General features: G+C 33.1%; 1 protein-coding gene across 10 annotated transcripts in view; it reads right to left on the minus strand.

Annotated features, from left to right (window-relative positions):
- SCLT1 (sodium channel and clathrin linker 1) overlaps positions 1-17,259 on the minus strand; it is a 205,783-nt gene that overhangs the window by 115,338 nt on the left and 73,186 nt on the right. For all 10 annotated transcript variants that reach the window (XR_008912889.1, XR_008912890.1, XR_008912888.1 and 7 more), the window contains exons 10-12: positions 16,169-16,259; positions 14,645-14,736; positions 3,970-4,147 (exon numbers count right to left, since the gene is read on the minus strand). Coding sequence is in view for 6 of the 10 variants with exons in the window: in XM_056802701.1 (XP_056658679.1) it covers positions 3,970-4,147; positions 14,645-14,736; positions 16,169-16,259 (361 nt within the window). In the remaining 4 variants the exon portion in view is untranslated. The remainder of the gene's footprint in view (positions 1-3,969; positions 4,148-14,644; positions 14,737-16,168; positions 16,260-17,259) is intronic.

Raw genomic sequence — 17,259 nt, forward strand, 5'->3', positions numbered from 1 at the left:
AGAAGCAGGGAATTGGGTGAAACAGAAATTGCTCTGATGTTTATTTTTATATTTTAGAAGGTAGGATTTTATTTCATTTTATTTAAAAAATTTTTTATTTTCAGTTCCAAATTCCCTCCTTCCTCTCCTCTCCCTCATCCACTGAGAAGACAAGCAAATACAATACTCATTATACTTGTGGAGCCATAAAATATTACATTTCCCAAAATTATTATTTCCATATTAGCTATGTTGCAAAAAAGCATGAAAAAATAAAGTAAAAAAAAGTAACCTATGTAAGTTTTTCACTCAGAATTTCCAAAATAGGTTTAATTAAGATCAGTGTCATAAAGCTTCTGAACTGAGCACATGTGATTCCATTCCAGTAGTAAAAATTCAACTATATAGGACATTAAGGTTTTTAAAGTGCTCGCTCATATATTGTTTAAAACTACCATGTGAATCCATAAAAGTATTCAAAATTTAATTATGTCCCTATGGGAATAAAATAGCTACCTTGGAAGAGTAAAAGTCTGGGACTACAATTATTCCTTATGAACTTTTTATTAGGTTTTGCATTTAGTTTAATTATTTGTATCAGCTTTAAAGCTGTGAAGGGAGTTTAATCTGATTTCATGAATATAGAGTACAAAGGAAGATTTGGTGTATAAATTTCTTCCACTGATGCAGATCAGCAACTAATGTGTAACTTAGTCCTGAAGAGTTTCCTGGGACAATGAGGGTTTCATTCAATGACTTGTCAGTGATCACACAGCAAATATATTTTTAAGGAAAGACTTGAACCTACTTAATGTCTTGCTGTCTATGTTATCCTGCCACTCTACTTATGGAAACAGAGTTGTTTTACACTTTTAATAAAAATGGACAACATTACTCCCTCTTATTGATTGAAATGGTTTATGCTGAGGAGACCAAGAACTTACACCACAAATTGTGTTATTTGGAGAACTTGTGCTATTTTCCAAGAACCAGATCATAAATTTGCTTTTGAAATATAATTTATTCATACACTTGAGACTACAATCTTACATCTAATAGAGATAACATACATAGTATGATGAGTGGAGGAATAGATTTGAGTTGAGAAAACCTAAATTACAATGCTAATTTTGCTATTAATAGATAAATGACTCTATGCAATTCACTGCCCCTTTCTTTTTCATTGTGACTTAGATTCAAACATTGCCTATCATTGGATCACATATTTAGAAACAGAAAGGACAAGATCACCCATTCTAACCCTCCTAATTCTACAGTTCAACAAACTGAGTCTCAAAGAAGTAAAATGACTTATCCAGGGATACAGAGGTATAAGTGGCAGAGCCTTGATTTACATCTTGATCCTTTGACTTTAAATCAGCACTTTTCTCATTGTATCTCTAATATCTACTTGCTTGGATTTGAGTAGGTCATTGACCCATTCAGTTTTGTCATCTACAACATTAGGAAGCTGAACTAGGTCCTTAATGTTTCTTCCATCTCCAATTCTCTTCTCCCATTCAAACTTTCTATGTTTTGGGCAATTCTCTAAGATTATAAATTCAGCCACTAACATGAATTCAGTGGAAGAAATTGCCTCCCAATGATAAAAATCACAGGATTGAACCAAAAACTAAAGCATGAAAAACAATGTCATTGTTCTGAGCTCAAGTTCCAAATTCTGATTATTTTCATAGTTCCTTGAATACAGTAAACATTCAACATAGTTGCTGAATCAAGAAATTAAAGGATCATATCCTACAATAGTTATCTCTTGCTCTCAAATCATAATTTAAATGAGGAAACATTGGTGCTATATTGAGTGAGTAACCAAAAAAATATGTTGATGGTGGACAAATGGACAAAGGGAAAATAATTATAATAAAAAATGTTAACATACCACCCTTCAAGAGATTGCTTTGGGCTGCAGAGGTGGGGAAATGAATTTAAATGAAAGGTGAGCAGTTTGACCCTTTTTTCAAGACTATGTATGCATTGGAAATACTTTCATTACAATTTGTACTGATTTCATTCTATTTCTTTTACTATATATTAAGTACCTACTGTGTGCCAGGAGCTATGATAAATGAAGAGGTGAAAGTAGTAATGGGATCAGCTAGAGAAGAATACTGGATTAGGTACACTGAATTCATCATCAGACGTTTTTCCTCATCCCTAAAGATAACATAATTTTCTAAGAACTGGTATGTTGGAGTTAAGAGATTTAAAATCTGGTACAATGGTGATGGGTTATGAAATAGTCTCTAGCCATGTCTACCATAGTACCCAGTCATTTTCATTGTCTGGCACACTCTGCCTCATTTATTGTTCCTATTTCAGTGATGGTCATCCTTAAATCTTTATTCATAGTTTCATATTTTTTACCAATTTCAAATTGCTCTAATATTTTTACTTATTGCCATTCTTTTACCATTTTTCCTGACTCTTTATATAACAAGGTCTTCTTCCCAGACTTAGGAAGGAAGGACAAAGTATAAAGGAAAGAACAACAACAACAAAATATATATATATATATATATATATATATATATATATATATATATATATATATATCCCTTGCAGTAAGGAAGTCCAGTCCCACATCTGCAGGAATCTACAAATGTATGGCAACAGATTATCAGCAAATGATTATTTTTTTCCTGTTTTGATTTATTTCCAAAAGAATTATTTAGCTGGTGGTTTATATTTCTTTTCTTTTTCTTTATTTCTTTTTTTAACCCTTACCTTCTGTCTTGGAGTCAATATTGTGTATTGGCTCCATGGAAGAAGAGTTGTAAGGGCTAGGCAATGGGGGTCAAGTGACTTGCCCAGGGTCACACAACTCGGAAGAGTCTGAGGCCAGATTTGAGCCTAGGATCTCCCGTTTCTAGGCCTAGCTCTCAATCCACTGAGCTACCCGGCTGCCCCCGATTTATATTTCTTAAAGAGGGGATAGCATATAAAACAGAATTTGTTAAGCTTGAAAAAAAGATTTTTTTTTTGTTGAGACAGAATGGTGTTGTAAAAACATGAATACTGACTATAGCATCACAGAATCTTAATTCAAATCCCAATTTTGCTGCTTATTACTTTGTGAGCTTTGCAAGTTATTTAACCTCCATGGACCTAAATTTCCTGATGGGGGATAGGATTAAATAATCCATAAAGCTTAAATTCTATGATCATTCTATGATCAGACTTATAAATTAAGAAAACTATCAACATGAGCACTAATTAGTCATTTTAATAAATTAAAGTAAAACTGTAATTAGCTGGAATATTCAGTTCAAGTGGCACCTTTTATGGAACAGCCTATCCTAATACCAGAGGTGGTGGTATTCTTTCTTCTAGGATATTACCTTGCATGTAAATATTTTGTATTGACTTATGTGTAAATGATATGCCCTCCAATAGAAAGTTTCAGGAGTACCAGAACTGTTTCATTTTTGTCTCTATCTCAATTCCCTAGTATAGTGTCTGCCATACAGCAAGCACTTAAAAAGTAGCTATTGAACTGAATTGTTGAATGCTTAGAGAATGGATTATTTTGGTGAGTACACTTCTAGGTTGCTGAGGGTCAAGCAGAAAAAAAAACACATTTTTGATTCATTGCTTGTTAATGATAATCTTAGTAAGGCCCCAAAAGTAGTCTAAAACATGTTAGAACCCAAAATACTTTAAAAAAAAAGCTTTAACTGGTAATTAAAGATTTTGCAGTATGCTTCAAAATCATAATTCTGTCAATTTGTACTAATAAATACTAAAGAAACAGGAGGTATTGGAAATAACACTAAATTTTTAATGACCCAAGAACACAGTCTGAAAACTTTTAAAAAACTAAATCCCTGATTGATTTGCCTTGTTATTTGAATATTTCTCCTAAAAATGCTTCCATTTTTATTATGTTGGGTTTTTTTTTGTTTGTTAGTAAACTTGATCATTGAAAGTCAACCTCTCTGATTATTTTCATAGAAATATTTGCATTCTTACCTGATTTTTCTGAAGGTTAGCTTCTTCTAAAAGTTGCATGCTGTTCCTGGCTCTTACAATTGCTTCATACTTCTCATTTTCTAAGTCAGCACATTTAACTTGAAGTTCCTTTGTCTGTTTTTCTAGATTGGTTTTTTCTGTTTTTAGTTGGTCAGCTTCTTGGATTGCTACACATAACCTAAGAATTAATATTCAAATTTTGTTAACTATAAACTGAAATTACTACATTAATTTTAGGTAATGAAGAATGTTTAGAACAATAGCTAATCAAAAATTTACTAGTAAAATGGTACAGACTGAGACTTCACCTACATAGAATTCTTGGGAAACAAGTTGTTATGGATAAGTAGGTTTACTTGTGGTTCAGGTAACCTAGGTAGCTATAGGTTAATTCCTTATGAACTAAAATACTTTTACTTTACCCTTTTTGTGGAAATTTTCATAAGATACAGTAGAGATTCCTTTACCTTTTTATATAGAATATACAGAATGTAATTAAAACATTTCTTAATGATTCAGGTTTTAATTTTGTTCAGCATGCTTTAAGTTCATTATAATTTATTACCATAGGTAGATGCAGATGTATTATCATATGATCATGAACAACCTCCCATAAACTATAGTATTTGGTAGGCCTTCAAAATGGCAAACTGATGTCTTTAAAAGCCACTAAGTGACTCTGCCTTCATCCTTTTTCCACTCCTTAAGTCACACACCTAGGTGGCACAGTGGTTAAAGTGCCAGGCCTGAAGTCAGGAAGACTCATTTTCCTGAAATCAAATTTGGCTACTAATTGTGTAACCAATGCAGCTAAAGTTTGAAGGGAAATAATTAACTGGTGGAAAATTCTAACAGCAATTTTTTTTTCAAATGTAGCACTAATTTCATAAACATTTATTTATATGCTTAAATTTATGTACTTATTTTCACGTTAATAAGAATAAGAGCTACTCCTCCCAACTGATTTGGTCAAAAGACATTTCCTCTTAAATCCTTCCACCCTATAAATGTTACTAGTTTTGGTGGGGGTACGGCTACACTTCTAGTAAACCCCATTTGCAATCTGGTCATCCTTTAATCTTTCTTTTCCCCTTCCTTTTATATCCAGTAGATTGTCAATGTTTCTCAATTCAACCTTTACTCACTTCTGTGCACCTACATAGTCACTACGCTACTATAAGACTTCACTTCTAGTCTGGGCTATTTTGAAAACATCCGAAATGGTCTTTTTGTTTGCGGGCTTCACCCATTTCCAATCCATTCTGCATACAAATTCCATTTTTCAAAACTGAAAATATGATTAAAAGAAAGAAAAAAACAACTATTTCCATGTACGAAGCAAAAATAGAAAAAGAGAATTAAACATAAAAGTCAATTAATATTATTTCTAGTTTTTTCCTTCTTAGCATATAATAAATTTAACATACTATTTTCAAAGTTGCCCAATTTGTCTCTTACTGATGTTCCTTCTTATCTTTGGCATTTAAAAACTGCTTCACTGACCTTTTTCTGCTTTTAGAACTTTCTTTTTAAAAAATTTAGTAATATTATTGGTAGCTTCCTTTTTACTCCCTCAATCCTTCTTACTGAAAGAATGAAAAACAAAAACCCTGAATCAAAAACATACAGACAGGCAAAAACAAATCTGCACATTAAATGCAAGCTTCATATGGGATCTGAAGCTTATTATTGCATCTAGAAGGTTAGTAGCATATCATTTCATGAATACTGAGGAATCATAGTTGGTAAATGCACTTATCAAAACTTAATTCTTTCCTTAGTTGTTCTTCCTTAAAATGTTACTATAATATAAACTGTTGCTTAGATTCTGTTCACTTCGCATGAAATCATACAAGTAGTCCTACTGTTCTTTGAAGTTGTCCCTATTGTTATGGCTTATGGTACAATGATAGTCAATTATAATAATGTATCATAACTTGTTCAGCTAGTCCCCAACTGATGATTTTCCTCTTAGTTTACAGTTCTTTGCTACTATAAAAAAAGAGCTGCTATAGATATTTTTCTATATGTGATTCATTTTCCTCTTGCTTTCACCTATGGCAGTTGAAGGTGCTGTGTTAGATAGAGGTCTGGGCCTGAAGTCAGAAAGAACTGATTTTAAATTTGGACCCAGACTATGTGATCTAAGGCAAGTAACTAAACCTCTGTTTGCCTTAGTTCCTGCTACTGTAAAATGGGGATGATGATAGTAGCTACTTCATTAAAAGTGCTTAGCATAATGCCTGGCATATAATAGGTACTATATGAATGCTTATTCTCTTCTCTTTCCCTCTTTAATTTTCCACTATCATAGAGATAGTGATTTCACTATGTCAAAAGTCACATGCAGTCTAGTGACTTTTGTGGTTAGATTTCAACTTGCTTTCCCGAATCTTACACCAATTCAAAGTTCCACCAGTGCTATATTAGTATGCCTGTTTTTGCACAATCCTCTACAAGAATTAGCATCCTTTTTTTTTTATCATGTTTGCCAATCAGATTGGTAAAAAATTGAACCTAAAAGTTGTTTCATTTGCATTTCTCTAATTATATGTTGTTTGGAGTATTTTTTTAACCTGGCTATGGAAAGCTTGAATTTCTTCATTTGAGAGCTGTTTGCTTTTATACTTTGATGATTTATGTACTGGGGAATGATTTTTTCAATAAAGTTTGAATCAGTTCAATAAATTTATATCTATAGATCACAGATACACCCACACATATCTCAGAACTTTGTCAGAGAAACTTGAAAATTTTTTCCAATAATCTTTTTACCTTCTCACATTAGAAGTTAATTTTTTTTCTGTATAAAACGTTCCAATTTTATAAAATCAAGACTGTCCATTTTCTCACCTGTGATTTTCTTTATCTCTTATTTAGTCATGAAATTTTTCCTATAAATAATTGTGATAGGCACTTCTTTTTTGATCCTTTAATTAATAATGTGACCTTTTATATATAAATCATCTCTCCATTTGAAGCTAATCTTAGTATATGCCCTAAATTGCTCGCCAAAACCTAATTTCTGCCTGACTTTTCCAATTTTTCCAGGAGTTTTTGTAGAATACTTATTACTTAAATTTTTCCTTTCATGTTGTTAGAAATAATTTTTTTTTCAACTGAAAGTTCTTTTAGCTTGGAGTTTCAGGAGGTCACTGGTGTATTCTTTCTACTCCTACTTTTCTTTCTGGTTCTAAGAAATCAGAGCAGTTTTCTTTGAAAACTTAAAAAAATATAATGTCTAGGCTTTTTTGTTTGTGACTTTAAGACAGTCTAATGATTCTGAAATTTTCTTTCCTCAAAGTTTTTTTTTTTTAAACCCTTACCTTCTATCTTGGAATCAATGCTGTGTACTGGTTCGAAGGCAGAAGTGTGGTAAGGGCTAGGCAATTGGGGTCAAGTGACTTGTCCAGGGTCACACAGCTGAGAAGTGTCTGAGGCCAGATTTGAACCAGTACCTATAGTCTTTAGGCTTGGCTTTCAATCCACTGAGCCACCCAGTTGCCCCTTCCTCAAAGTGTTTTCTAATTTAGTTATTTTTGATAAGTGATACTTTACATTTTCTTCTTTTTTTTCATCTTTTGACTTTGAATATTTCTTGGTACCTCAGGGAAGTTTCTATAAGTTACTTCAAATTTTCAGTTATTTTCTTGGGTAAGGATTTGTATCACTTTTCTAAGCTCTTAATTTATTTTCCATATAGCTAATTTCTTTTCCCATTTTCCCTCTACCACTCTCATTTGATTTTTTAAAAATCATTTTTAGTTCTTTAAAAACAAAACAAAAAACCTCTTGCTTTATCTTCCCCCAACCAAACCCTTTTTCCATATTACTGTCAGAGGAACTACCAATTAACCTTCCATTCTCCCTGGCATTATCCTAGACTCCTTTCTCTTTATCTTATAACCAACCAGTTGCAAATTTTGGCTATTTCTAACACTACAAAGCCTTTTACATCCAACTTTTTTTCTGTTTACACAGTTGCTACTTGGCTGCTTATCACCTACCATCTGGATTTTAACAATTAGCTTCCCCAGTGGTTTCCCTGCTTCAAATCTGTACTCAATCCATATGCTCCTAAAGTCACAGTCATCAGTTAATAAGCATTCAGTAAGCACTTACTATGTTCCAGGCACTGTAGTAGCTAAAGTAATTTTCCTTGACTTTAGATCTGAACATGTGATTGATTCCCCTTCTCCATCAACTCTAGTGGCTCCCTTTGTCTTGAGGAAAAAACAGAATCTCATTTAATTAGCTTTAAAGTACTATCTTCAAACTATCATTCTCTGGATATTACTTCCCCATCCATAATCTGTGCTCTGGTCAAACTAGTCTTTTCTCTAACCCTTGTAGATGACAATCCATCTCCCATCTTTAAGCATTTGTGTTGGGTATCCCTTATGCCTGGAATGCATTCAAACCTCACCTCAGCTTCAAAGAATTCTCTCTAATGAAACTTTTCAATGGGAAGAATAATAGCATTAGCTCAACAGATTGCTGTTAGTATCAAATGAGATAAACTTGTAAAAAGAGCTTAGCACAGTGCCTGGCACACAGGAGGCACTATTTACATGTTTTTCTTCATTTTATACCTGTGCATAACTCTCTTGAAAGAAATAATTAATAAATATTCATCAATTATTATACTAATTAATATTCCTATTAAATATATCTTATTAAAACATGTTAGGAATATAAGTAGAATGAATCAAATAATGTTTATTCATCAAGAGCTTGGATTTTGATGGAAGAGACAGTAAGTATTGTATTAGAGGGCTGGTTTGGGTATAATTGAGAAAGAGTTGATGATAAATGTGCAGAAGGTAGAAGGAGGGTGAGATGGATTACCCCTTCAGTCTTCTTTAAATATGTCTCTCCACTAAGCCTGCCTTTACTCCCCTCTAATAATGGATTAATGGGTGAACCTTTTCCTTTGGGGAAAGAGAGAGAAATCAACTCTCTCCCCCTTTAATATGACAAGGATGTCAATTTAAGATAACTGACACTATTTCAGCAAATGGTGGTTAGGGGTAAGATAAACAAGATGTCTGCAGGTTGGAGTTTATAGGAAAGAGGGTAAGGAAAGTCCCTATGTGTCTAAAAATATCTTTCTCCCTCTCCCCAAAGTTGAGAGACTCGGGCTTGTCAGCCTGGTCTCTAAGAGGCTCAGGATTTGGTGACCCCTGGTCGTAGCACAGCAGAACCAATGTCCAGACTCAGGGTATCACAGGAGCTGTGTGAGATCTTCAGATGTTCTTCTTCTCAGAGTTTGCCACAACTCTTGGTGTATTGAGGGGTAGGAGGGAAATGGTGAGTAAGATCAATGAGGGATTTGATATGTCACAGGAGAGAAATCTCTGATCAGTCTGTCACCCTTGGCTTTCTCAGGAAAGAGAGGAAGAGAGAGAGATCAACTGTCTCCCCCTGGAATCTCCTCCTCCCTCAAGATTCCAAGCCTCCTTCACCATCCCCTGCTGTGGATGCAAACCTTAGAATGTCCTCTAGGTTCTGTCCCTCTATCACAGTATATATATATGTGTGTGTGTGTGTGTGTGTGTGTGTGTGTGTATGTATGCATAAACACATATAAATAAGCACATATATAGTTGTTATACAAACTTGTTAAATACAAGTAGTTTGGGAGGAAGAGCATTAGTAGTTAGGGGGAGGAGAGGCTTTATGCCAAAAATAGTGTTTGAATTAAGGATTAAATAAAGAGAAGACCTTTATGAGGTGGAAATAGGCAGAGTACACCCTATGCAAATAGAACAAGCAATGCAAAAACATGATGACAGGATATGGAGTGCCATGAATCAGGAACAGAGAGAAAGTCTGTTGGATAGCCTGCAGAGTCTAGGAAGGGAAGTAATATTCATTGTGAAGGGCTTTCAAAAGTAAAATGAGGAATTTATATTCTCATGTAGAGGCACTAAAAAAGCCACTGGAATTGAATGAGTCAGGTCAATTCACTATTAGAAAGGTCTGGATTGGGAGAGACTAAGGGAGGGGGATGAATGAGGAGTCACTGTTGCAATAATCTAGGGGAGCAGTGATATAGTTTGGAATTAAAGTGGTAATTGTGTTCATAGAGAAAAAGGATAGCACAAGAGAGGTGTAAATTTAGAAATGCCAATTTTGGTAACTGACTGAGGTATGAGAGAGAAGGAAGTACAGGATGATTCCATGGTTATAAATCTGGTCAATTTAAAGAATACAGATTACTTGCCAACTGCTGATGAACTAATTCATTATATTTTTCTTCCCAGTACTTAGCTCAATTCTGGACACATTGTGGGACTTTAAAAAATACTTGCTGATGTAAAATTGAGATTTGAACTCTGGACTTCAATCCCCACAAGTCCTTGCTCCACTTCCCCAAAATGCTTTGTAATCTCACGGAATTCTGAGGTGGGCGAGATCGAGAAGGTACTTTAAGCTGATTGCAAAGGCTTTTGAAGGGCTCTTTTTGGACTTCTGTTTTGGAGCAGAGGCATCTCTTCCATGATGTGAGATTACCTTGTCTAGGCCACTCTGGCCTAGGCACGTGTTTCTTATCCTGTCTTAATCCTTAATCTTCAATAAACCTCTAAAAAATATAATATTCCTTGCAGAGAGAAACTAATTTCTACCTGCCTCAGTCTCCCCTAAATTTTAACTGTTACACTGATTGGCTGTTGATACAATGTCTATACAACAAATAAATGTATACATTACATACAATATCTTCTTGAAGACAGAGAATGTTTTATCTGAACTCTACCTCTCATCCAGTATACCACAATATTTAACACAACAGAAACTTACTAAACATTTATTGAATTAACTATAAATGTATAGTAATTGGGCACTACAATTCTCAAAAAACTGTACATCAAATTAAACCAGGATGACATTTTTTCTTATTTGTCTATAAGAAATATCAAATTAAATTGCAAAAGTACTAACTTGTAGATCATAATGGAATACATTTAACTCCTATTCTATTCCAATCAGGGTATAATTTTTTTCCATATCCTTGCTTGAAGAGGACTTCTACAGCATAAAATACCCACACAAGTAGGAAATCATACTTGCAGAGAAGTCATAAAATGAATTTAGATTTTTTGTGTGTGTCTGTGACAAAGATGCAATTAAGTCAAAAGCAAAAAACATGGCATGAATAGGGATTTGTGGATTGCCTTCTTATTTGTCATCAATTTATTGTTAGAAAATGAGCAAGTCACTCTACCTTCCTAGGTTGCAGTTTCCTCATTTATAACATAAGGGAATCATAATAGATGCGTTCAAAGAGTTCAGTCTATGAAACATAAATGATTAAAAACTATCAAAAAGGCCAACCATTTAATATGAATTGACTGAAAAACGTAAAAACTAGTAAAACATACTTGTCACTTTGTAGACAAAAGGTTATTTTCTTTCTTTCCTTCCTTCCTTCCTTCCTTCCTTCCTTCCTTCCTTCCTTCCTTCCTTCCTTCCTTCCTTCCTTCCTTCCTTCCTTCCTTCCTTTCTTCCTTCCTTCCTTCCTTCCTTCCTTCCTTCCTTCCTTCCTTCCTTCCTTCCTTCCTTCCTTCCTTCCTTCCTTCCTTCCTTCCTTCCTTCCTTCCTTCCTTCCTTTCTTCCCCTTACCTTATTTCTTAGAATCAATACTAAGTATTGGTTCCAAGGTAGACTGGTGAAGGATAGGCAATTGGGATTACTTAACTTGTCCAGGGTTATACAGCTAGGAAATATCTGAAGTCACATTTGAACCCAGGACCTCTCCAAAAGGTGATTTTCAAAAATGTAATTTTTTCAAGGTCAAAATCAAGGAACTTATGCCAATAATGTTTAGTCATAACAACTAAAACTACAACTAAAAAACTAAAAAAACTAAAACTAGGACTAAAACTACTGTTAAACAAATTGGTTAGCATAAAATTATATATATATATATACATATATACATATATATTTAACTATCTCCACTGCATTAAATATAAGAAGAAAGATTTCTTGATCATTGATTTTAATATCATCTCAGTTAGTGTTCACTTAAACAGTTCCGAAAAAAAGTGCTGACAACTGGCCTTTCTTTAATCACTTTATCTTTATTATCAGTATATGCATTATGGGTCCTCTTAAGAGAATTCAGGCTATGTTAGAACTTCTAAATTTAAGAAATAAGACTCTAAATCATGAAATGGTGGCTTAAGTTATACATTCTAGGCACAAGTAACAAGTATTTTGAGAATTAGTGAAATTAGAATAAAAAAGCAAAGAAATTTCTTATTCTGATTTGATTATGAGTTTCTGGAATTTAAAATTCATTCTCAGATAGAAATATAAGTGAAAATAGGATGGAGGGTTTCCTTCAGGTTAATTAAAAGGATTTTAGGAAGGCAGATAAATAAACTAAATGTTGGTATTAATCTTTAGAATGAAAGAAAATTAGAATAAGATCAACATTCTCCAATCACAAAATTTTTTCAAAGAGGATTCTTAATATGTTGCAAATCAATAAATATTCAACATGTGTAGAGAAAAATGATTTTAATTAATATTTTATAGAACAGAAATCAGAAGTACAAAGAATTTGAGCAGTTCTCTAAGGAAAAAGGAAAACAAATTGGCAATAGAACTGATTAAAACTTAAAACCTTGATAAGTAGAGGCACACAGATCACCTGATAGCACAGTAGATAGTGCCCTGGATTTGATATTCATAAGACTTAAGCTTGAATCCAGACTCAGACACTAATTAGTTGTGAGACCTTGGGCACGAATTTAGTGTTAACTTCTATTTGGATCAATTTCCTCATTAATGAATACTTTCTAGGGTTATTATGAGGATCAAATCAGAATAATAATTATAAAGTACTTAGCACAATGCTTGGCATATAGTAAGCTCTATATAAATGTTAGATATTATTGTTAACTATCATTAACCTCTCTTTGCCTTAGTTCCCTCATCTACAAAATTTAGATAATAATAGTATCTTCTATTGTGAGGCCAAAATGAGATAATATCTGTAAAAAGTTAAAGTTTTGCATAAATGCTAAATAATACAAATAGACCATCTTTAGTTGTATTATTTTAGCACAGAATGTCTATCACAAAGATTTTTATCTATAAGTTTTGCACAAGTGGCATGGTTATCTCTTAATATAAAGTAAGATGGCATTGAAAATGTTGAAATTCCCTAACAGCACTGATTTCTGTCTAAAAAAAGAATTATCAGTGAAAAAAAAATCTTATACATTAAGAAGTTTCATAAATACAGTTGCAAAATACATGAAAATCAGTCTGGATTTCCAAATGTGCAAATTAAAATGATCATGCCTTCAAAAAACTCCATAAAATACCATTTTTAGTAACATACAGCCCCCTTCATGTTTATCTCATAAAATTTCTACCATGTTGTCTTTCCCTCTTTTTATCAGTAGCAAAAAGCATAGGCAAAACTTGTCTCCCCCCCCCCCAGGGTAAGTAAAATGAACTGATGGTTACTAACTAGGCTAAGAAGAAGGAAGACCTAGTTAAAATTCACTTTTCTACATTTACTCAATTGTCTATTATCTCCTATGACTATCTAATATTTTCCTTCCTGCTGAAGAATAATTTTAGGTATCAGAGCAGGAACAAGACTATAGGAAAAAAAATTGAAAAAAGAAAGGAAATGACTGATGTAGAAAGCTACAAAGATGGTAAGGGTTTTCAATCAAGGGCTCAAATAGAGTCACCTCATCATTCAGTGGTAAGTTGGGCACTGAAAGAAAATGGCAAAAACCCAAAAGTTTTGGGGCACAGACTAAGTGAGATTAAGAGAAAGCACAACAGATGGTTTTGATGTCTCAGTAAAGTAGGATATAAGGTCATCTACTGAAATGTCTTTGGGGCCTTAAGACAAAGAAGCTACTTTGGAATAGCTGCTGTGAATAGTGAGATACAACATGAATCAGACATGAATAAAAGGATTCCCAGGCTAAAACTGAAGCTAAATAAACTTGAACTTGTGAGTGAAGGCTAAAACTGAAGCTAAATAAACTTGAACTTGTAATTATCCATTATCCTACGTGAATTTTTCATTTTATCACATGAAATATAATTTTTATGTAGAAGTTTAGTCCTGAAAGAAATGTGAAAACTAAATTTTAACTCTGATTCAAGAGAGTCACAAAGGAGATACTAAAATGACAAGTGATATAAATGATAGGTGTATAAAGACTTTTGAAAAATAGCTCATAAAATGTTCCAGGGAAATTTTCCTGGTCTCAAGAGAACTCAATTAAGATCCAGAACACTAATGCAGGATACAGTCTTATATTTCCAAATTTTTTTTCAAAAGGAAAAGAGGGAATGAGAGGGAAGAGAAAAGAAGAGAAATTTGTGCAGTGATGCACAGATGAGAAAATATATTGCCTTCTCTTTGGAGAGGTGGGTGCAATGGGTATGGAATATCACATATATCTCAAAATTTAGTTGAATGTTGTTGACATGTTTTCTCTGCCTCTTTGACAAGATATGATTGCTTGGAGTGGGGGGGAAGAGGAAATATTCATATATAATGATATGGAAAAGCAAAATACATCAATTTAAAAAATAATGCATATTAAAGTTGAAACAATTTTAAAGTAGTAAAATTAGGTGGGAATATTCTCTGAAAATCACATCATAGTTATAATTTTTTTAGCTTTACCTTGTTTCTAGCTGTTTTATACTAGTTTGCAACTGGTGTAATCGCCTGTCTGATGCTTCTTCTCTTCCTTGGGCTGATTCCATTTCTTCCACCTTTAAACCAAAGAAACTTGTATATGTATTTCGAAAGCATCCGAAAAGTCAATACTTCACTATGTAACATAGATTCAATGTTTTAAGTTCACTGGGCTACTACTATGGCTGATTAAAGGATTATAATCATGTTGGTATATTTAAGTCACATAATTTGCTAACATATATATCACATTTAAAAAACCAACAATAACAATTCAAATTATCCACTGTTTTAAATCATGTCTTCAGGCACTTGTATAAATCAAACCTAAGAAATCCAACCAGCTACCCTGAATTTTAATGCTTGGATATTGGTGAAAACACAAAGAAATTACTAATAAAAATCATGCTAATTTTAAATTACACTAGTATTTTCCAAATAGCAAACAAAAAGCAAGGTGGGGTTTAAATATATTTGCTAGGGCCTGAGGATAATGAAATTATTTTAAAATAAAACTTCTGTGTCATTTTAAGCTAAATAAAAATCTATTGTTAGCATTTTATTTTGAATTGAATGTGTACATTTTACATAGATGTCATTTGCTATATATTTGCAATACTTATTCTATTATGTACATTGTACACAAAGAAGAGAAGTTATGATACCTTTAAAGGAGCTAGGCTTGCCTGAGAGGCAGTCTCAATGTCTTACCCCTCTCTATATTGATTCTCCCATAAACAAATGAGCATTTTTCCCAGTTTGACAAAATAATTAAACTTAAAACTATATGAAACTAGCTTAAAGTAAACAACTAAACAACACGATAAATATAGCAGGATCTGGGAAAAAAACAAAACAGTGCCAGTTAAGATTGGAAATCTGATATTATATTTTGTAATACAGACTTTCATATAATAAAGCAGAAATAAAGAAATATGAAGGAAATATTAAAATACCCTATGTCATATACATTCTTTATTAACTTAAACTTTTGAATAAATAGGAAGAAATAATCTCAGAATAATGTGCTTTAGGAAGTAATATCACAGGGAAATTATTGTATAGCATTGATTTGGTTTAGACAGAACCTAAATCTAATTCCTTAAGTCTCTCCAAAATTTTGAAAAAGCTTCATAGTCTTCTCATTTCACTAATGCTTTGATTTAAAAAGTGACTGACACGACTTCTAATGTCTCTCAATCCTAAGAGATCCAATTTCAAATGAAAATTATTTTATAAACAAGAAGAATACTGATGAGGTGCATATAAATTCTTAATTATCTTAGAAATATCCAGGGGGCAGTTAGGTGGCTCAGTGGACTGAGAGACAAGCTTAGAGATGGAAGGTTCTGGATTCAAATCTGGATTCAGATACTTCTCAGTTGATCCTGGGCAAGTCACTTAACTCCCATTGCCTAGCCCTTACCACTCTTCTGCCACGGAGCTAATACAAAGTATTGATTCTAAGATGGAAGGAAAGGGTTTAGAAATAAAGAATTATCTGAATACCTTCTTTTGCATCTGTCCTTGAAGGTCTTCGACTAATTTGGTCATTTCTCCCACTTTTGCTGTCGCACTTCTGAGGTCTGATTTGGCTTGTCTTAAAAAGAAAGGTGTGATAATTAATTTAGAAAATATTATCATGAAAATATTAAAGAGAATAGTTTAAATGTGTTGAAATTGTTGACCTATGAATTTTGCTAATGAAAAAGTCATGTTAGTAAATACTGGTGCAACAATTCTAAAAAAAAAAAATTGAGAAGTGCTGGGATGGACCACAGATAGCTAAAGGAATGGGTCAGATGAGTATGAGATGTGCTCTGAGACATGTTATTTGTTGTTGCTGTTGTTGAGTAGTTGCAGTCATATCTGACTTTTCATGACCCCATTTGGAGTTTTCCTGGCAAAGACACTGGAATGATTGGCCATTTCCTCATCCAGGTCATTTTACAGATAAGGAGCCTGAGGCAAACAGGGTTAAGTGACTTGTTCAGGGTCACATAGGTAGTGTATGTATCCAGTTTTGATTTCAGGAAGATGAGTCTTCCAGACTCCAGGTCTGACACTCTATTCACTGCACCACCTAGCTATCTACTATTATTTATATACACAATTAAATAACCTAATATATTAGGTAAATGAGAGCAAAGAGGTTTAGGAAGCTATGAGGTAGAACAAAACTTTAAACTGAAAAATATGGTCTTTTGGCAATAAGAATATGATGAATTCTTTTCTTTTTCTTTTTTTTTAAATGTGCTTAATTAATTGTATTACTGCAGACTCTATGTGTATGTGGTACTTGGCTTTTTTAAGTGATTAAGTTAAAACAAACAGCTTTATTTGGCAATTAAAAGTTTTCTTGGATCTTAAGAGATATTGGTTGCAATAACTTAAAACATGTTAAAAGATTTTATAGCAATCTAATAGTCTTTTTAAAAGAATTTCATTTATATACTAACAGGAAAGGAACTCTAAAAAAGACTTATGGCACCTTGAAATTTAGCTAGAGACATTCATCTTAATCTCCATTTGCCAAATGAAAAATGAATAATCTTGACTAAGACAATATGGTAATAGATTTTTTTAAAGATACAAGTTAC

The sequence above is a fragment of the Monodelphis domestica genome, chromosome 6, assembly GCF_027887165.1.
Source record: "Monodelphis domestica isolate mMonDom1 chromosome 6, mMonDom1.pri, whole genome shotgun sequence".
In the NCBI taxonomy this organism is placed as follows: Eukaryota; Metazoa; Chordata; class Mammalia; order Didelphimorphia; family Didelphidae; genus Monodelphis; species Monodelphis domestica.